At 47.4% G+C, this 21,336-nt stretch overlaps 2 protein-coding genes across 7 annotated transcripts in view; one reads left to right on the forward strand and one right to left on the reverse strand.

The window, feature by feature from the left end:
* The window catches only part of tmem131 (transmembrane protein 131), a 121,179-nt gene extending 104,088 nt beyond the window's left edge, over positions 1-17,091 (forward strand). Inside the window, exons 29-34 of the mRNA XM_090230378.1 lie at positions 3,902-4,066; positions 5,740-6,006; positions 6,127-6,205; positions 6,291-6,376; positions 10,315-10,457; positions 13,724-17,091. Coding sequence (XP_090086504.1) covers positions 3,902-4,066; positions 5,740-6,006; positions 6,127-6,205; positions 6,291-6,376; positions 10,315-10,457; positions 13,724-13,972 — 989 coding nt within the window. The 3' untranslated portion in view covers positions 13,973-17,091. The remainder of the gene's footprint in view (positions 1-3,901; positions 4,067-5,739; positions 6,007-6,126; positions 6,206-6,290; positions 6,377-10,314; positions 10,458-13,723) is intronic.
* Positions 17,092-21,205, reverse strand: si:ch211-201h21.5 (nuc_hydro_CeIAG domain-containing protein). 6 transcript variants are annotated; one of them, XM_090230200.1, is made up of 7 exons: positions 20,711-21,205; positions 19,999-20,080; positions 19,649-19,855; positions 19,324-19,506; positions 18,821-18,932; positions 18,497-18,633; positions 17,092-18,136 (listed from the first exon to the last, which is right to left on the reverse strand). In XM_090230200.1, exons 2-7 carry the CDS (start codon positions 19,999-20,001, stop codon positions 17,771-17,773), a joined length of 1,008 nt encoding a protein of 335 aa, XP_090086326.1. In that variant the 5' UTR covers positions 20,002-20,080; positions 20,711-21,205; the 3' UTR covers positions 17,092-17,770. The 6 variants fall into 6 exon arrangements, with proteins under 6 accessions (XP_090086326.1, XP_090086297.1, XP_090086363.1 ...); XM_090230171.1 differs by having other exon boundaries at positions 19,999-20,475; positions 20,711-21,193; XM_090230237.1 differs by having other exon boundaries at positions 20,947-21,117.
* Positions 21,206-21,336: the final 131 nt, after the last annotated feature.

Below are 21,336 nucleotides of genomic sequence, written 5' to 3' on the forward strand. Positions count from 1 at the left end.
GAGTCCACGCTCTCCCTAGGGTCAGAGTCCACGCTCTCCCTAGGGTCAGAGTCCACGCTCACCCTAGGGTCAGAGTCCACGCTCACCCTAGGGTCAGTGTCCTAGCTCTCCCTAGGGTCAGAGTCCACGCTCTCCCTAGGGTCAGAGTCCACGCTCACCCTAGGGTCAGTGTCCTAGCTCACCCTAGGGTCAGTGTCCTAGCTCACCCTAGGGTCAGAGTCCTAGCTCACCCTAGGGTCAGTGTCCTAGCTCACCCTAGGGTCAGTGTCCTAGCTCACCCTAGGGTCAGTGTCCTAGCTCACCCTAGGGTCAGAGTCCTAGCTCTCCCTAGGGTCAGAGTCCTTGCTCACCCTAGGGTCAGAGTCCTAGCTCACCCTAGGGTCAGAGTCCTAGCTCACCCTAGGGTCAGAGTCCACGCTCTCCCTAGGGTCAGAGTCCTTGCTCACCCTAGGGTCAGAGTCCTAGCTCACCCTAGGGTCAGAGTCCTAGCTCACCCTAGGGTCAGTGTCCTAGCTCACCCTAGGGTCAGTGTCCTAGCTCACCCTAGGGTCAGAGTCCTAGCTCACCCTAGGGTCAGTGTCCTAGCTCACCCTAGGGTCAGTGTCCTAGCTCACCCTAGGGTCAGAGTCCTAGCTCACCCTAGGGTCAGAGTCCTAGCTCACCCTAGGGTCAGTGTCCTAGCTCACCCTAGGGTCAGAGTACTAGCTCACCCTAGGGTCAGTGTCCTAGCTCACCCTAGGGTCAGTGTCCTAGCTCACCCTAGGGTCAGTGTCCTAGCTCACCCTAGGGTCAGTGTCCTAGCTCACCCTAGGGTCAGAGTCCTAGCTCACCCTAGGGTCAGTGTCCTAGCTCACCCTAGGGTCAGAGTCCTAGCTCACCCTAGGGTCAGAGTCCACGCTCTCCCTAGGGTCAGAGTCCACGCTCTCCCTATGGTCAGTGTCCTAGCTCACCCTAGGGTCAGAGTCCTAGCTCACCCTAGGGTCAGAGTCCTTGCTCACCCTAGGGTCAGAGTCCTTGCTCACCCTAGGGTCAGAGTCCTAGCTCACCCTAGGGTCAGAGTCCTAGCTCACCCTAGGGTCAGTGTCCTAGCTCACCCTAGGGTCAGAGTCCTAGCTCACCCTAGGGTCAGTGTCCTAGCTCACCCTAGGGTCAGAGTCCTAGCTCACCCTAGGGTCAGTGTCCTAGCTCACCCTAGGGTCAGAGTCCTAGCTCACCCTAGGGTCAGAGTCCTAGCTCACCCTAGGGTCAGTGTCCTAGCTCACCCTAGGGTCAGTGTCCTAGCTCACCCTAGGGTCAGAGTCCTAGCTCACCCTAGGGTCAGTGTCCTAGCTCACCCTAGGGTCAGAGTCCTAGCTCACCCTAGGGTCATAGTCCACGCTCTCCCTAGGGTCAGAGTCCACGCTCTCCTTATGGTCAGTGTCCTAGCTCACCCTAGGGTCAGAGTCCTAGCTCACCCTAGGGTCAGAGTCCTTGCTCACCCTAGGGTCAGAGTCCTTGCTCACCCTAGGGTCAGAGTCCTAGCTCACCCTAGGGTCAGAGTCCTAGCTCACCCTAGGGTCAGTGTCCTAGCTCACCCTAGGGTCAGTGTCCTAGCTCACCCTAGGGTCAGAGTCCTAGCTCACCCTAGGGTCAGTGTCCTAGCTCACCCTAGGGTCAGAGTCCTAGCTCACCCTAGGGTCAGTGTCCTAGCTCACCCTAGGGTCAGAGTCCTAGCTCACCCTAGGGTCAGAGTCCACGCTCTCCCTAGGGTCAGAGTCCACGCTCTCCCTATGGTCAGTGTCCTAGCTCACCCTAGGGTCAGAGTCCTAGCTCACCCTAGGGTCAGAGTCCTAGCTCACCCTAGGGTCAGAGTCCTTGCTCACCCTTGTGTCAGAGTCCTTGCTCACCCTAGGGTCAGAGTCCTAGCTCACCCTAGGGTCAGAGTCCTAGCTCACCCTAGGGTCAGAGTCCTAGCTCACCCTAGGGTCAGAGTCCACGCTCTCCCTAGGGTCAGAGTCCTTGCTCTCCCTAGGGTCAGAGTCCACGCTCTCCCTAGGGTCAGAGTCCACGCTCTCCCTATGGTCAGTGTCCTAGCTCTCCCTATGGTCAGAGTCCTAGCTCACCCTAGGGTCAGTGTCCTAGCTCACCCTAGGGTCAGTGTCCTAGCTCACCCTAGGGTCAGAGTCCTAGCTCACCCTAGGGTCAGTGTCCTAGCTCACCCTAGGGTCAGTGTCCTAGCTCACCCTAGGGTCAGTGTCCTAGCTCACCCTAGGGTCAGAGTCCACTTTCTCCCTAGGGTCAGTGTCATAGCTCTCCCTAGTGTCAGAGTCCACGCTCTCCCTAGGGTCAGAGTCCACGCTCTCCCTAGGGTCAGAGTCCACTCTCTCCCTAGGGTCAGTGTCCTAGCTCTCCCTAGGGTCAGAGTCCACGCTCTCCCTAGGGTCAGAGTCCACTCTCTCCCTAGGGTCAGTGTCCTAGCTCACCCTAGGGTCAGTGTCCTAGCTCACCCTAGGGTCAGAGTCCTAGCTCACCCTAGGGTCAGTGTCCTAGCTCACCCTAGGGTCAGTGTCCTAGCTCACCCTAGGGTCAGTGTCCTAGCTCACCCTAGGGTCAGAGTCCACTTTCTCCCTAGGGTCAGTGTCATAGCTCTCCCTAGTGTCAGAGTCCACGCTCTCCCTAGGGTCAGAGTCCTAGCTCACCCTAGGGTCAGAGTCCTAGCTCACCCTAGGGTCAGAGTCCTTGCTCACCCTAGGGTCAGAGTCCTTGCTCACCCTAGGGTCAGAGTCCTAGCTCACCCTAGGGTCAGAGTCCTAGCTCACCCTAGGGTCAGTGTCCTAGCTCACCCTAGGGTCAGTGTCCTAGCTCACCCTAGGGTCAGAGTCCTAGCTCACCCTAGGGTCAGTGTCCTAGCTCACCCTAGGGTCAGAGTCCTAGCTCACCCTAGGGTCAGTGTCCTAGCTCACCCTAGGGTCAGAGTCCTAGCTCACCCTAGGGTCAGAGTCCACGCTCTCCCTAGGGTCAGAGTCCACGCTCTCCCTATGGTCAGTGTCCTAGCTCACCCTAGGGTCAGAGTCCTAGCTCACCCTAGGGTCAGAGTCCTTGCTCACCCTAGGGTCAGAGTCCTTGCTCACCCTTGTGTCAGAGTCCTTGCTCACCCTAGGGTCAGAGTCCTAGCTCACCCTAGGGTCAGAGTCCTAGCTCACCCTAGGGTCAGAGTCCTAGCTCACCCTAGGGTCAGAGTCCACGCTCTCCCTAGGGTCAGAGTCCTTGCTCTCCCTAGGGTCAGAGTCCACGCTCTCCCTAGGGTCAGAGTCCACGCTCTCCCTATGGTCAGTGTCCTAGCTCTCCCTATGGTCAGAGTCCTAGCTCACCCTAGGGTCAGTGTCCTAGCTCACCCTAGGGTCAGTGTCCTAGCTCACCCTAGGGTCAGAGTCCTAGCTCACCCTAGGGTCAGTGTCCTAGCTCACCCTAGGGTCAGTGTCCTAGCTCACCCTAGGGTCAGTGTCCTAGCTCACCCTAGGGTCAGTGTCCTAGCTCACCCTAGGGTCAGAGTCCACTTTCTCCCTAGGGTCAGTGTCATAGCTCTCCCTAGTGTCAGAGTCCACGCTCTCCCTAGGGTCAGAGTCCACGCTCTCCCTAGGGTCAGAGTCCACTCTCTCCCTAGGGTCAGTGTCCTAGCTCTCCCTAGGGTCAGAGTCCACGCTCTCCCTAGGGTCAGAGTCCACTCTCTCCCTAGGGTCAGTGTCCTAGCTCTCCCTAGGGTCAGAGTCCACTCTCTCCCTAGGGTCAGTGTCCTAGCTCTCCCTAGTGTCACAGTCCACGCTCTCCCTAGCCCATTATACCTCCATCCATTCTCACGTCTAAATGTTCTGTTAGGCTGTTATCTGAGATGGGTGGTTCCCTTTCTCTCTCTGCCCCCCAGTGCCTTGTGGGAAGCTGGAGGATTCTTGTCCGTTTCCCGTGGTGAAGCGGTTGTCAAACGGCTCGGTCTCGGTTTCAGAGCTGGGTCACAGCAGCAGCTCCGAGGGAGAGAAGGAGTTCGCTGCTACTGAATGGGACAACCCACTGCTCACCAGAATCACCAACCGTAGGTCACTTATCTACATTGACCAAGTGTGTCCAAAATGGCACCCTATTCCCTATATAGTGCACTACTTTAGACCAGAGCCATATTCCCTATATAGTGTACTACTTTAGACCAGAGCCCTATGTAGGGATTAGGGTGCCATCTGGGATACAGTCCTGGGTTGGTGGAAATTTTATCAATTAACCTCTCTGGCACCAATAGGAAGGTAGCGTCCCACCTCGACAACAGCCAGTGAAATTGCAGGGCGCCAAATTCAAAACAACAGAAATCCCATAATTCCTCAAACATACAAGTATTTTACACCATTTTAAAGATAAACTTATTGTAAATCCAGCCACCGTGTACGATTTCAAAAAGGCTTTACGACGAAAGCACACCAAACGATTATGTTAGGTCAGAGCCAAGTCACAGAAAAACACAGCCATTTTTCCAGCCAAAGAGAGGGGGCACAAAAAGCAGAAATAGAGATAAAATTCATCACTAACCTTTGATGATCTTCATCGGATGACACTCATAGGACTTCATGTTACACAATACATGTATGTTTTGTTCGATATAGTTCATATTTATATCCAAAAATCTCAGTATACATTGGCGCGTTATGTTCAGTAGTTCCAAAAACATCCGGTGATTTTGCAGAGAGCCACAACAATTTTACAGAGATACTCATAATAAACACTGATGAAAGATACAACTGTTATGCATGGAATTTTAGATCCACTTCTCCTTAATGCAACTGCTGTGTCAGATTTTTAAAAAAGCTTTACGTAAAAAGCACACCATGCAATAATCTGAGTACGGCGCTCAGACGCACAAACAAGCCATACAGATATCCACCATGTTGTGGAGTCAACAGAAGTCAAAAACAGCATTATAAATATTCACTTACCTTTGATGATCTTCATCAGAATGCCAATTCCCAATCCCAATTCCACAATAAATGTTTGTTTTGTTCGATAAAGTCCATAATTTATGTCCAAATACCTCCTTTTTGTTTGCGCGTTTAGCCCAGTAATCCAAATTCATGAGGCATGATCACTATGTCCAGACGAAAAGTCAAAAAGTACCGTTACAGTCCGTAGAAACATGTCAAACGATGTATAGAATCAATCTTTAGGATGTTTTTAACATAAATCTTCAATAATATTCCAACCGGAGAATTCCTTTGTCTTCAGAAATGCAATGGAATGCAGGTCGCTCATGCCAAATCAACTAACAATATGCATATCCTAGCATCTGGGTCTGAGTAGCAGGCAGTTTACTCTGGGCACGCTTTTCATCCGGACGTGAAAATACTGCCCCCTACCCCAAAGAAGTTAAGCCAACTCAGGGAGTAAACTGAAATTCATCACGGTTACTCTATTGGTGCAGAAACAAACCCTGTTGAGATATATCTGGGGTAATATAAGACGCGTTTCATCTGCAAATCGCAACTGAGAAGATAATGTTGATGGTTTCAGCAGATTAATGTGATTAATGTTAACTAAATAATAGAGGTCCTAGAATCAATCCCTGTGGAACAACACATTCACGACTGCCTCCTCTCTCCTCTCTCTCCTGTCTCTCCGCTTCCCTGTGGAACACCACATTCTCTACTGCCTCCCCTCTCTCCTGTCTCTCCGCTTCCCTGTGGAACACCACATCCACTACTGCCTCCTGTCTCCACCCTGCAGAAGCCGACAGTCTCCAGCAGACCTCCCTCCAGACCATGAATGCAGACACCTTCCTGAAGAGACCCATCTCAGCTAGGACCTACTCCCATCCCCGCTCCTCCCCCAGCCTAGTGACCAGGGGAACATACAGCCATGTACTCAATGCCAATAGTGAGACCAACTTGAAGAAGGCACCAGGGAACAAGCTAGCTAATGCCACCTCTCTCCCGGGCAAGAATGGCAATCCTACTTTTGCAGCTGTGGCTGCGGGATACAACAGAAGCCCAGGTGAGCTGCCATAGCAAATTGTCAACCCTCTGATACTTTTGTATTGACTAGATACAAGTTGTGACTGTAGTGGGATGGTTTTCAGGTGGCAAGTTGTGACCATAGTGTGATGGTTTTCAGGTGGCAGTGGCCCAGGTCAAAGAGCCCAATGGAAGACTTTAGCTCACGTGACCTCAGTGGAGAGCGACAGCTCAGACAGGTAACATGTCGCTCTCTCCAGGCGCTCGCTCTATCGCTTTCTTGCTCTGATTCCAAATAATCCATTCATTTTCCCTCTTATCTAGCTCAGGATTATGGTCTCCCATAGGATTCAACCCTGCCAACTCCTTCTCTGCATTCGGACCCAACAACTCCTTCAATCTGACAGGAGGTAAGGACTGGAATCAGGGGAGCACAATGAGGCTTCAGGCTTTATGGTGGTGTCATGTCTCCAGCTAGGGGCTTTATGGTGGTGTCATGTTGTCTCCAGCTAGGGGCTTTATGGTGGTGTCATGTTGTCTCCAGCTAGGGGCTTTATGGTGGTGTCATGTTGTCTCCAGCTAGGGGCTTTATGGTGGTGTCATGTCTCCAGCTAGGGGCTTTATGGTACTGTCATGTCTCCAGCTCGGGGCTTTATGGTGGTGTCATGTCTCCAGCTAGGGGCTTTATGGTACTGTCATGTCTCCAGCTAGGGGCTTTATGGTACTGTCATGTCTCCAGCTAGGGGCTTTATGGTGGTGTCATGTTGTCTCCAGCTAGGGGCTTTATGGTGGTGTCATGTTGTCTACAGCTAGGGGCTTTATGGTACTGTCATGACTCCAGCTAGGGGCTTTATGGTACTGTCATGTCTCCAGTTAGGGGCTTTATGGTACTGTCATGACTCCAGCTAGGGGCTTTATGGTACTGTCATGTCTCCAGCTAGGGGCTTTATGGTGCTGTCATGTTGTCTCCAGCTAGGGGCTTTATGGTGCTGTCATGTCTCCAGCTAGGGGCTTTATGGTACTGTCATGTCTCCAGCTAGGGGCTTTATGGCGGTGACATGTCTCCAGCTAGGGGCTTTATGGTACTGTCATGTGTCCAGCTAGGGGCTTTATGGTGGTGTCATGTTGTCTCCAGCTAGGGGCTTTATGGTGCTGTCATGTCTCCAGCTAGGGGCTTTATGGTACTGTCATGTCTCCAGCTAGGGGCTTTATGGCGGTGACATGTCTCCAGCTAGGGGCTTTATGGTACTGTCATGTCTCCAGCTAGGGGCTTTATGGTACTGTCATGTCTCCAGTTAGGGGCTTTATGGTACTGTCATGTTGTCTCCAGCAAGGGGCTTTATGGTGGTGTCATGTTGTCTCCAGCTAGGGGCTTTATGGTGGTGTCATGTTGTCTCCAGCTAGGGGCTTTATGGTGCTGTCATGTCTCCAGCTAGGGGCTTTATGGTACTGTCATGTCTCCAGCTAGGGGCTTTATGGCGGTGACATGTCTCCAGCTAGGGGCTTTATGGTACTGTCATGTGTCCAGCTAGGGGCTTTATGGTGGTGTCATGTTGTCTCCAGCTAGGGGCTTTATGGTGCTGTCATGTCTCCAGCTAGGGGCTTTATGGTGGTGTCATGTTGTCTCCAGCTAGGGGCTTTATGGTGCTGTCATGTCTCCAGCTAGGGGCTTTATGGTGGTGTTATGTTGTCTCCAGCTAGGGGCTTTATGGTGATGTCATGTCTCCAGCTAGGGGCTTTATGGTGGTGTCATGTTGTCTCCAGCTAGGGCCTTTATGGTGGTGTCATGTTGTCTCCAGCTAGGGGCTTTATGGGGCTGTCATGTTGTCTCCAGCTAGGGGCTTTATTTTAGTTCTGTAATAAATTGGATCCATTACATTTGATGGTGCGTTTTAATTCGGCGTGGTTAGAAATCCTGCAGTTATTGTGCTGTAGTGGGTGAAGTGTTGGCTTATTTCGGGGATTTCACATTAGACTATAGTGATCCGGACTGTAGTGGATCAATCCACATTAGACTATAGTGATCCGGACTGTAGTGGATCAATCCACATTAGACTATAGTGATCCGGACTGTAGTGGATCAATCCACATTAGACTGTAGTGATCCGGACTGTAGTGGATCAATCCACATTAGACTGTAGTGATCCGGACTGTAGTGGATCAATCCACATTAGACTGTAGTGATCCGGACTGTAGTGGATCAATCCACATTAGACTGTAGTGATCCGGACTGTAGTGGATCAATCCACATTAGACTATAGTGATCCGGACTGTAGTGGATCAATCCACATTAGACTATAGTGATCTGGACTGTAGTGGATCAATCCACATTAGACTATAGTGATCTGGACTGTAGTGGATCAATCCACATTAAAATGATCCGGACTGTAATGGATAAATCCACATTAGACTATAGTGATCCGGACTGTAGTGGATCAATCCACATTAAAATAATCCGGACTGTAGTGGATCAATCCACATTAGACTGTAGTGATCCGGACTGTAGTGGATCAATCCACATTAGACTATAGTGATCCGGACTGTAGTGGATCAATCCACATTAAAATAATCCGGACTGTAGTGGATCAATCCACATTAGACTGTAGTGATCCGGACTGTAGTGGATCAATCCACATTAGACTGTAGTGATCCGGACTGTAGTGGATCAATCCACATTAGACTGTAGTGATCCGGACTGTAGTGGATCAATCCACATTAGACTGTAGTGATCCGGACTGTAGTGGATCAATCCACATTAGACTGTAGTGATCCGGACTGTAGTGGATCAATCCACATTAGACTGTAGTGATCCGGACTGTAGTGGATCAATCCACATTAGACTATAGTGATCCGGACTGTAGTGGATCAATCCACATTAGAATATAGTGATCCGGACTGTAGTGGATCAATCCACATTAGACTATAGTGATCTGGACTGTAGTGGATCAATCCACATTAAAATGATCCGGACTGTAATGGATAAATCCACATTAGACTATAGTGATCCGGACTGTAGTGGATCAATCCACATTAAAATAATCCGGACTGTAGTGGATCAATCCACATTAGACTGTAGTGATCCGGACTGTAGTGGATCAATCCACATTAGACTATAGTGATCCGGACTGTAGTGGATCAATCCACATTAGACTATAGTGATCCGGACTGTAGTGATCCGGACTGTAGTGGATCAATCCACATTAGACTATAGTGATCCGGACTGTAGTGATCCGGACTGTAGTGGATCAATCCACATTAGACTATAGTGATCCGGACTGTAGTGATCCGGACTGTAGTGGATCAATCCACATTAGACTATAGTGATCCGGACTGTAGTGATCCGGACTGTAGTGGATCAATCCACATTAGACTATAGTGATCCGGACTGTAGTGATCCGGACTGTAGTGGATCAATCCACATTAGACTATAGTGATCTGGACTGTAGTGATCCGGACTGTAGTGGATCAATCCACATTAGACTATAGTGATCCGGACTGTAGTGATCCGGACTGTAGTGGATCAATCCACATTAGACTATAGTGATCCGGACTGTAGTGATCCGGACTGTAGTGGATCAATCCACATTAGACTGTAGTGATCCGGACTGTAGTGGATCAATCCACATTAGACTATAGTGATCTGGACTGTAGTGATCCGGACTGTAGTGGATCAATCCATATTAGACTATAGTGATCCGGACTGTAGTGATCCGGACTGTAGTGGATCAATCCACATTAGACTATAGTGATCCGGACTGTAGTGATCCGGACTGTAGTGGATCAATCCACATTAGACTGTAGTGATCCGGACTGTAGTGATCCGGACTGTAGTGGATCAATCCACATTAGACTATAGTGATCCGGACTGTAGTGATCCGGACTGTAGTGGATCAATCCACATTAGACTATAGTGATCCGGACTGTAGTGATCCGGACTGTAGTGGATCAATCCACATTAGACTGTAGTGATCCGGACTGTAGTGGATCAATCCACATTAGACTATAGTGATCTGGACTGTAGTGATCCGGACTGTAGTGGATCAATCCACATTAGACTATAGTGATCCGGACTGTAGTGATCCGGACTGTAGTGGATCAATCCACATTAGACTATAGTGATCCGGACTGTAGTGATCCGGACTGTAGTGGATCAATCCACATTAGACTGTAGTGATCCGGACTGTAGTGGATCAATCCACATTAGACTATAGTGATCCGGACTGTAGTGGATCAATCCACATTAGACTATAGTGATCTGGACTGTAGTGGATCAATCCACATTAGACTATAGTGGATCAATCCACATAATTTTTTCTAGTTTTAAAGGCGTGTTTTGTTCGTTTTCCAGTCTTCCGTGGGATGTCCTTCCCGAAGACATCCGAGCCTCAGCAGACTTGGCCTGAGTTGAGCTCTGCGTCCTCGTCTCTCTGGGACGCCACCAGCAACCCCCTGCACTCCTGGCTCAGCAGCTCCCCCACTGTCCCCACCGCAGTAAGACCGCCCATGTTATCATACATACCACTGTGGTCAGACCCCCTCACAGTACCTTAACATGTGGTCAGACCCCCTCACAGTATCATCTTAACATGTGGTCAGACCCCCTCACAGTATCATCTTAACATGTGGTCAGACCCCCTCACAGTACCTTAACATACATACCACTGTGGTCAGACCCCCTCACAGTACCTTAACATACATACCACTGTGGTCAGACCCCCTCACAGTACCATCTTAACATGTGGTCAGACCCCCTCACAGTATCATCTTAACACTGTGGTCAGACCCCCTCACAGTACCTTAACATACATACCACTGTGGTCAGACCCCCTCACAGTACCTTAACATACATACCACTGTGGTCAGACCCCCTCACAGTACCATCTTAACATGTGGTCAGACCCCCTCACAGTAGCATCTTAACACTGTGGTCAGACCCCCTCACAGTAGCATCTTAACACTGTGGTCAGACCCCCTCCCAGTAGCATCTTAACACTGTGGTCAGACCCCCTCCCAGTACCATCTTAACACTGTGGTCAGACCCCCTCACAGTACCATCTTAACATGTGGTCAGACCCCCTCACAGTACCATCTTAACATGTGGTCAGACCCCCTCACAGTACCATCTTAACATGTGGTCAGACCTCCTCACAGTACCATCTTAACATGTGGTCAGACCTCCTTACAGTACCATCTTAACATGTGGTCAGACCCCCTCACAGTATCATCTTAACATGTGGTCAGACCCCCTCACAGTAGCATCTTAACATGTGGTCAGACCCCCTCACAGTAGCATCTTAACATGTGGTCAGACCCCCTCACAGTACCATCTTAACACTGTGGTCAGACCCCCTCACAGTACCATCTTAACACGTGGTCAGACCCCCTCACAGTATCATCTTAACATGTGGTCAGACCCCCTCACAGTACCATCTTAACATGTGGTCAGACCCCCTCACAGTACCATCTTAACATGTGGTCAGACCCCCTCACAGTACCATCTTAACATGTGGTCAGACCCCCTCACAGTACCATCTTAACACGTGGTCAGACCCCCTCACAGTACCATCTTAACATGTGGTCAGACCCCCTCACAGTACCATCTTAACATGTGGTCAGACCCCCTCACAGTACCATCTTAACATGTGGTCAGACCCCCTCACAGTACCATCTTAACACTCCGAGGTACATTCTTAAAGTGGCTATCGCTAGCCGGTTTCAAAGTTCTGTTTGGCCCACTTGATGCATGGAGTGAAGAAACTGTTTTTGACGTTAGTCAATGTGATATATTGTCGAGACATGCCCCCCCATTTTCACCTGTTATTAAAAAGCTTTCCAGGTCTATTAATTATACTGATGTAGCTTCCTTCCTGTACTAACGATAAACCTGTTTAACATCTCCTCACCTGGTCTACTGCTACAAATCGATTGATGATATTGTATATCTGTCTGGTAACTTCCAGTCCATCTAACAGGGGTTCTTCAGTGATATAATGTCCAGGTAACCCCCCATGTCCACCAGTAGTAAAAGCCTGATATTATTAGCCTGTAGTGCTCTGGACAGAAGTAGTGGACTAGCTTTATATAGGCCAGATACAGTGCCTTGAGAAAGTATTCGGCCCCCTTGAACTTTGCGACCTTTTGCCACATTTCAGGCTTCAAACATAAAGATATAAAACTGTATTTGTTTGTGAAGAATCAACAACAAGTGGGACACAATCATGAAGTGGAACGACATTTATTGGATATTTCAAACTTTTTTAACAAATCAAAAACTGAAAAATTGGGCGTGCAAAATTATTCAGCCCCCTTAAGTTAATACTTTGTAGCGCCACCTTTTGCTGCGATTACAGCTGTAAGTCGCTTGGGGTATGTCTCTATCAGTTTTGCACATCGAGAGACTGACATTTTTTCCCATTCCTCCTTGCAAAACAACTCGAGCTCAGTGAGGTTGGATGGAGAGCATTTGTGAACAGCAGTTCAGTTCTTTCCACAGATTCTTGATTGGATTCAGGTCTGGACTTTGACTTGGCCATTCTAAACACATGGATATGTTTATTTTTGAACCATTCCATTGTAGATTTTGCTTTATTTTTTGGATCATTGTCTTGTTGGAAGACAAATCTCCGTCCCAGTCTCAGGTCTTTTGCAGACTCCATCAGGTTTTCTTCCAGAATGGTCCTGTATTTGGCTCCATCCATCTTCCCATCAATTTTAACCATCTACCCTGTCCCTGCTGAAGAAAAGCAGGCCCAAACCATGATGCTGCCACCACCATGTTTGACAGTGGGGATGGTGTGTTCAGCTGTGTTGCTTTTACACCAAACATAACGTTTTGCATTGTTGCCAAAAAGTTCAATTTTGGTTTCATCTGACCAGAGCACCTTCTTCCACATGTTTGGTGTGTCTCCCAGGCTTGTGGCAAACTTTAAACGACACTTTTTATGGATATCTTTAAGAAATGGCTTTCCTCTTGCCACTCTTCCATAAAGGCCAGATTTGTGCAATATACGACTGATTGTTGTCCTATGGACAGAGTCTCCCACCTCAGCTGTAGATCTCTGCAGTTCATCCAGAGTGATCATGGGCCTCTTGGCTGCATCTCTGATCAGTCTTCTCCTTGTATGAGCTGAAAGTTTAGAGGGACGGCCAGGTCTTGGTAGATTTGCAGTGGTCTGATACTCCTTCCATTTCAATATTATCGCTTGCACAGTGCTCCTTGGGATGTTTAAAGCTTGGGAAATCTTTTTGTATCCAAATCCGGCTTTAAACTTCTTCACAACAGTATCTCGGACCTGCCTGGTGTGTTCCTTGTTCTTCATGATGCTCTCTGCGCTTTTAACGGACCTCTGAGACTATCACAGTGCAGGTGCATTTATACGGAGACTTGATTACACACAGGTGGATTGTATTTATCATCATTAGTCATTTAGGTCAACATTGGATCATTCAGAGATCCTCACTGAACTTCTGGAGAGAGTTTGCTGCACTGAAAGTAAAGGGGCTGAATAATTTTGCACGCCCAATTTTTAAGTTTTTGATTTGTTAAAAAAGTTTGAAATATCCAATAAATGTCGTTCCACTTCATGATTGTGTCCCACTTGTTGTTGATTCTTCACAAAAAAATACAGTTTTATATCTTTATGTTTGAAGCCTGAAATGTGGCAAAAGGTCGCAAAGCTCAAGGGGGCCGAATACTTTCGCAAGGCACTGTATATTGAGACAAATATTAAAACAAATGATTCCCTCTGTTTCTCCAGTCTGTCCTGGGTAGCAGCAGGAACCCCTGGTCCACCACCACCCCCTTTGGCAGCTCCATCTGGTCCACTAGTGGAGACACTGCACTACACTCCTTCACTCCCACCTCCTCCACCCTCCCAGACTTACCCAGCAGCATCCCCACCCTGGGCCTGGCCCCTCCAACTGCCCCCACTGAGATGAGCCATTCCTACGACCCCTGGAGGCCCACCCTCAGCAGACATGGCTCAGAGCCCTGGTCCAGCCACTGAGGAGTAACAGGCACTCGCTCTTAGCCTGGTCCCAAATCTGTTTCAGCTCGTGCCAACTCCAATGCTGTCTTTATCAAGCCAAACATGGCGACGTGGCATGAAAATGATTGCCAAAGAGTTGGCGTAGCACCAACAGGCTGGAACTCAGGCTAACTCGCTCTCACAGATGTGATAATTCTTAACTGAATTATCACGTAAATCATGCATTCATGTAAATGGCATATTTACGTCATGTGAGCAGACCTCATGTACGGATGCTGGTCTAAATCAGAAACATACCATGGTATCAGTTGTTAAACAGTACTTGAACATACATCAAAAAAAAATCATTTTATCGACGAGTCCCGTCTAGAAAAGGTTTCAATGTAATTTGGTAGCCCCAGCACTTTCTAACACCAACCAAAACCCCCTGATCATTTAGTTCACAGCAGTTACATGCTTTTTATTCAGGGGGGGATTGGTAAATACAGTCTTGATTCAGATTCATTTTTAGGGACACCTCTTAAATGTAAACAAGAGGAAAGGAATGTTTTTACCGACACAGGCCGCTGTAACACCTTGGACCAGAGCTAGGTATTACTGGTCTCTTGTTCACTAGCTCTGGTCCAGGTCGCTGTAACACCCTGGACCAGAGCTAGGTATTACTGGTCTCTTGTTCACTAGCTCTGGTCCAGGTCGCTGTAACACCCTGGACCAGAGCTATGTAATACTGATCTGTTGTTCACTAGCTCTGGTCCAGGTCGCTGTAACACCCTGGACCAGAGCTAGGTAATGCTGGTTTGTTGTTCACTAGCTCTGGTCCAGGTCACTGTAACACCCTGGACCCGAGCTAGGTAATGCTGGTCTGTTGTTCACTAGCTCTGGTCCAGGTTGCTGTAACACCCTGGACCAGAGCTATGTAATGCTGATCTGTTGTTCACTAGCTCTGGTCCAGGTCGCTGTAACACCCTGGACCCGAGCTAGGTAATGCTGGTCGGTTTTGTGGCTCAGTGCTGCTGTATGGTGCAGTGTTACTCTGTTGAAATAAGCACGTTGTGTGTAGCAGACACATACAACGCATTTGGAAAGTATTCAGACCCATTGACTTTTTCCATATTTTGTTTAGGTTACAGCCTTATTCTAAAATTGAATAAATAAATGTTTTTTCCCTCAATCTTCACACAATACCCCATAATGACAAAGCTAATTTATAATTTTAAAAAGTACTTTGTTGAAGCACCTTGGGCAGCGATTACAGCCTCGAGTCTTCTTGGGTATGATGCTACAAGCTTGGTACACCTGTATTTGAGGAGTTTCTCCCATTCTTCTCTGCAGATCCTCTCAAGCTCTGTCAGGTTGGATGGGGAGCGTTGCTGCACAGCTACTTTCAGGTCTCTCCAGAGATGTTCGATCGGGTTCAAGTCAGGGCTCTGGCTGAGTCACTCAAGAACATTCAGAGACTTGTGCAGAAGCCACTCCTGTGTTGTCTTGGCTGTGTGCTTTGGGTTGTTGTCCTGTTGGAAGGTGAACCTTCACCCCAGTCTGAGGTCCTGAGTGCTCTGGAGCAGGTTTTCATCAAGGATCTCTCTGTACTTTACTCCATTCATCTTTCCCTCAATCCTGACTAGTCTCCCAGTCCCTGCCTCTGAAAAACATCCCCACAGCATGATGCTGCCACCACCATGCTTCGCCGTAGGGATGGTGCCAGGTTTCCTCCAGACGTGACGCTTGGCATTCAGGCCAAATAGTTCAATCTTGGTTTCATCAGACCAGAGAATCTTGTTTCTCGTGGTCTGAGAGTTCTTTAGTGCCTTTTGACAAACTCCAAGTGGGCTGTAATGTGTCTTTTACTGAGGAGTGGCTTGTCTGGCCACTCTACCATAAAGGTCTGATTGGTGGAGTGCTGCAGAGATGGTTGTCCTTCTGGAAGGTTCTCCCATTTCCACAGAGGAACTCTGGAGCTGTCAGAGTGACCATTGGGTTCTTGCTCACCTCCCTGACCAAGCCCCATCTCCTCCGATTGCTCAGTTTGGTCGGGCGATCAGCTCTAGGAAGAGTCTTGTTGGTTCCAAACGTCTTCCATTTAAGAATGATGGAGACCACTGTGTTCTTGGGTACCTTCAATGCTGCAGAAATGTTTTGGTACCCTTCCTCAGATCTGTGCCTCGACACAATCCTGTCTATGAGCTCTACGGACAATTCCTTCGACCTCATGGCTTGGTTTTTGCTCTGACATGCGCTGTCAACTGTGGGGCCTTTCCAAATCATGTCCAATCACTTGAATTTACCACAGGTGGACTCGAATCAAGTTGTAGAAACATCTCAAGGATGAGCAATGGAAACATGATGCACCTGAGCTCAATTTCAAGTCTAATAGCAAAAGGGTCTGAATATTTATGTAATTAAGGTATTTCTGTTTTTATACATTTACAAAAATGTCTAAACTTTTGTCATTATGGGGTATTGTGTGCAGATTGAGGTGGAAAACATTTAAATCCCTTTTTGAAATAAGACTAACGTAACAATGTGGAACAAGTGAAGGGGTCTGAATACTTTCACAATGCACTGTCCTCTGTTTTAAGGGTTGTTTTCTAGCCCGGATGCCAGTGTGTTTGTGCAATCATGCTGCTCTTCGTTGGACTAGAACACGTCTGGGACCAGACTAGTGTCCTTCATTATTTTCTTTGCTGATTTTAAATGTGGTTTCATTCAGGACAGAGGACACCCTTTGAATGCCGTCCTATTGAACAGTTAGGATCTGCTTTGTTTACAGTCCACTCATGGAAACATCATGAATATTGTCTTTAAAAAATAAAATAGCTTGTTGGAATTGATTTAAAATTTGGTTAAAGGAATACTTCTGTATTTTCACTGAGGCCCTTTATCTATTTCCCCAGAGTCAGATGAATTTGTGGATGCCATTTGTCTGCATGCAGTTTGAAGGAAGTTTCCTGCTAACAGATGTCAGGCTTCCAGTCGTTGCGCTAACGCTAGTTCTCATTGGCTCACGAAACTTCCTGTAACATCCTTCATAAAGAGACGTAAAAACTATATCCATGAGTTCATCTGGAAGTCGGGGCCTGAAGTGTCCCTTTAAGGGTTAATACTGTCACCAAATTGAAATAAAAGGCAGACTGAACTCATTAAAATGCATTTTATTTGATTAAACGGTACAAATCAGATGTGAAAATAAGGCCCTGAGTGTTTGATGTGTTGTCTGGGTTAGTTAATGTCTTATACCTGTATGTGTAAGTCTCTCTCAGACTCTGGGCCAGTCCACCCTAGAGGCTGTGAGAAGATACTTACAGACAAGATGGACCAACACAAACTTTGGCTGTGGGATTGCCGTCTGTGACCCCACAACAAACTGTGAAACATGTTATCTGATTAAAATTTTTTCTTCACACTGTCAAACAACTCCTGCATAGATTGGTACACAGAAACTGTCAAAAAAAGTGGAGCGGATTGGCCGGTGGGTGGCGCTGTTATGCGCAGTCTCACTTAAACCCTCATATCCGCCATCCCATTTGACCTAGAGAATCTCAATTGCATCCTCTCCTTCTCAAAACCCATTGAAGAATGGGACGATAATTAACTCAGGAACCGCACCTGCTTTCAATATACTTTGTATCCCTCATTCATGCTTCCATTATTTTTGGCAGATAGATAAAAAAAAGCAAGCACTAACTGATCTAGTCTCCTTTCTGTCATCCTGTGAACCCCGTTCATTGCTGCTTGCAGCTATATCTCCACCTTTTGTCATCACCCAGCAGGTGATCTACAACGCATGGCCGACATCAGGTTGATCCGTCTCGTAGCCTACTTCCTACAGGGTTGTTTAAGGGAAGCCATGAGTAACTGCCTGAACTTGGTCAGATCACAGGTCTTCATGACAGAAACACGGTGGCTTTTGTTCAGTTTGTTCCTCTGATCCAGAACCATCATCCCTCTGCATAGCTCCCCCTGTAGTTCCACCCTGACGGCACACTCTATACTCTCCGTCACCACAGAGCTGTCTATACACGCTGCCACTGCATAAGCATCGTAGGAGACAAAGCCAGGCCCGAAGTACACATCCCTCTTACTCAGCATGGCCTCCTTGGAATAACCCCAACACTTGGACGTGATCATCTTCATGAAGCGACCAGCAGGCGTGTCCTCATTAATCAGTTTTTCAAAGAATTCCTGGTCAATGAAAACACAGTTAAACACAAGACAAATCAAACTTAAAAAGGGGTTCATTTGAGTATTTATTTAAGTCCTGTTGAGGTCGGCAGACTTTAGTTAAGTAGTGTACATGGAAAGGGAGCATTCCTTAGCAACTAGGAAGTGCAAGCTGTGAGTAATCAATGAAATACAAAACTATTTTATTAATATTGATTGTGTTCCCGTAATAAAATCAGGTAAATCGTACATTAGGTGGGGTTATGAGTGTACAGAGAACTGTTGAAGTCAATGCTATTCTGAACGGTTATTAGTAATAATTTTGTGTCCTATATAGATAAAGTAATAAGAGCCACCTGAAGGTTGACCCTAACTCCTTACCCATTCCAGTTTATTCCTACAGCAATACTCCCATGATGCTATGCGTGTAGGACAGAGGTACTCCTCCAAGACAATGAAGGCAGATTCAGGATCCATCACAAAGTTAAACTCTCCACATAAAGATACATTCCCTTTACCTGGAAGGAGAAATACTGGTCAAAATAGGTGGAGTCCCAAATGGCACTGGATTCCCCTACAGAGTGCACTACTTTAGACCAGTGCCTATGGGCCCTGTTAGAAAGCAGTGCATTACGTAGAGAATAAGGTGTCATTTGGGATGCAGTTGGAAACAACCTTATTGTCTATGATTGATTGTAACGTTACCCTCCATGTTGCCTCCCATAATGACGAGCTCCTTCAGGTTCTGTTGGAAAGAAGGGTCCAGTCTGATGGCTAGAGCCAGGTTGGTGAGCGGCCCAAGAGCCACCAAGGACACCTGTCAAGGGACGAGGAACAAGACTTGGCGGTGTGCAATGGTCACATTCCACGTATTATTATCACTTAGTGACAAACTATCATCATTCATCCACTGTCTCCCAACGGACTGAAGATGGGGAGCTTACAGTACCTGTTTAGGGGGTTGTCAGATGGGGAGCCTACAGTACCTGTTTAGGGGGTTGTCAGATGGGGAGCCTACAGTACCTGTTTAGGGGGTTGTCAGATGGGGAGCCTACAGTACCTGTTTAGGGGGTTGTCAGATGGGAAGCCTACAGTACCTGTTTAGGGGGTTGTCAGATGGGAAGCCTACAGTACCTGTTTAGGGGGTTGTCAAATGGGGAGCCTACAGTACCTGTTTAGGGGGTTGTCAGATGGGGAGCCTACAGTACCTGTTTAGGGTTGGCAGCTACCAGTCTGATCATGGCATTAACAGCATGCTCTCTCTGGAGCTTCTCCTTCCACTGTGGGTCTCTGTCCTCCAGCACATCTCCCAGCCCGTCAGTCCCAAAGTGGTCGCTGAAAGCCTTGGTGGCCCCCACCAGGGGACCAGCAGCACCCTGGAACACTGGAATCTATGAGAAACATACAGCCATGTGTTATGACCTTCCCAGATAACCAGGTGTGGTATGAACGAATGCGACACGTGTGATGTTGTATCCTCATCAAGAAAATACAGACGGGGGCAGGGGAAGCCTCTCTGAGCTGGGTTCCTACCTGTGTGCGTTCACAGACAGACAGCACCAGCAGCACATTCTGACAGACGTTGTCCACATCAGTATTTCCGAAGCAGCATGTTATCCCCAGGATCTGCAGGCTTGGAGCGGCCGCGGCCATCATTATCGCCTGGGCGTCATCTATACCTGCATCTGTGTCGATTATTACCAGCTTTTGGGCCATGGTGGCAGTGGAAAAGCAGATCGGCTGCGCAGGGGGAACATTTGTTAAAAATACAATTAAAAAGCCTCGTCTTTGGAGTTTAAATTATATTTAGGGAGAACAGGAAGAGTATTGTAGATGTATTATCAAGTTATCAATGTCACATATAGAACATAAATATACCACACCATGTGTTTCCCTGGAGGTGTGTACCATTACACCATGTGTATCCCTGTAACGCCCAGGAAGCTCGGACTCCGTTCGATAGCTCTGCAAGCGTTATAATGTAAAAATGCATTTGTTATTCACAAACACAAAAATCTGGAGTTTCGCTGAACAACTATCTTCATTTACTCCCGTTACTTCCAGAAAAAAAGCCTATTCGTCACCTCTAATTTACCACAGATTACTGACACGCACAGGTCGGAGGTCTATAAGAGCTCAATACATTGGAAGTGCAAAAAAGGCTTGTAAATGTTTTTGGAAGTACATAACGAGAGTAAATTAAGACAGTTGTTCGGCGAAACTCCATATTTGGTGAATAAGTAAAGTATTTTGACACTATAATGCGTGCAGCGCGGTCTAATCGGAGCTTCTTGGGCATTATGCCGTGTTCAAAATAACTGAACTCTGAAACCACTTGAGTACTTCAAGACAACTGGAAACTGTAAAAAAAAAAAAAGCATAATGAAAAACCATCATAACAATCGGGCTCCGCGGACTTGGAAAATCGTTTTGAACGGGCATCCAACTCGGGTGTTTGTCTAGAGCACCATTAGAGAGAAGACCAGTCATATTCATCGTTGACATCTTCAACGCACAGATACTGTGCAGTATATCCCATAAATACGACTAAAGAAACTTAATTAGAATTACTGTCATTCACATACCAAGACTTACCAATATTTTAAACGACCACTGCTTCGTGTTATGCAGATCAGACTTTAGTGGAATAACAACTGCTTCCTCCTAACTGTTTGTATGTACACATGTGCCGCCTTTTTCTGATTTACAACCAGGTAGCAAGTCAGAAAATGACTACGTTTCTTAATTCAGACTAGCACCTGAACGCGGCAGTAGAAAACATACGACGTCCTGCATGTGAGTTTTTTTTATTAATACGTGCGACAATTTACCTAGAAGAAAATAAGCTAAATACATGTAGAAGTCAAGAAGCAATGCCTTTATGTTGAGTAAAGTTACGCGTTCAAAACAACAGGGAATTCGGAAATCTCCAATTTATGGATCGTTAACCTAGGACGCAACCCGGATATAGACTGTCCGTTAATCGACGTATGCGAATGGCTAATCACGTATGCGACGTAATCGACGTATGCGAATGGCTAATCACGTATGCGACGTAATCGACGTATGCGAATGGCTAATCACGTATGCGACGTAATCGACGTATGCGAATGGCTGTAATTGTACAAAGTTATTGAAACAAAAATATGCTTTTCGTCTTGAAGCTGCAATATGTTACTTTTTGAGTGACCCGACCAAATCAACGAAATGTGAGTTAAAGA

Source organism: Oncorhynchus mykiss, chromosome 1 (genome assembly GCF_057628025.1).
Source record: "Oncorhynchus mykiss isolate SJ-2025 chromosome 1, ASM5762802v1, whole genome shotgun sequence".
Lineage (NCBI taxonomy): Eukaryota > Metazoa > Chordata > Actinopteri > Salmoniformes > Salmonidae > Oncorhynchus > Oncorhynchus mykiss.

Excerpts from the sequence above, each read along its gene's own strand:
- si:ch211-201h21.5 (XM_090230200.1), bottom strand. Across the intron at positions 19,507-19,648 it reads CTGTCTGTGAACGCACACAG|ATTCCAGTGTTCCAGGGTGC; the intron begins GTAGGAACCCAG and ends TGTTTCTCATAG. Across the intron at positions 18,933-19,323 it reads TAGCTGCCAACCCTAAACAG|GTGTCCTTGGTGGCTCTTGG; the intron begins GTACTGTAGGCT and ends GTCCCTTGACAG.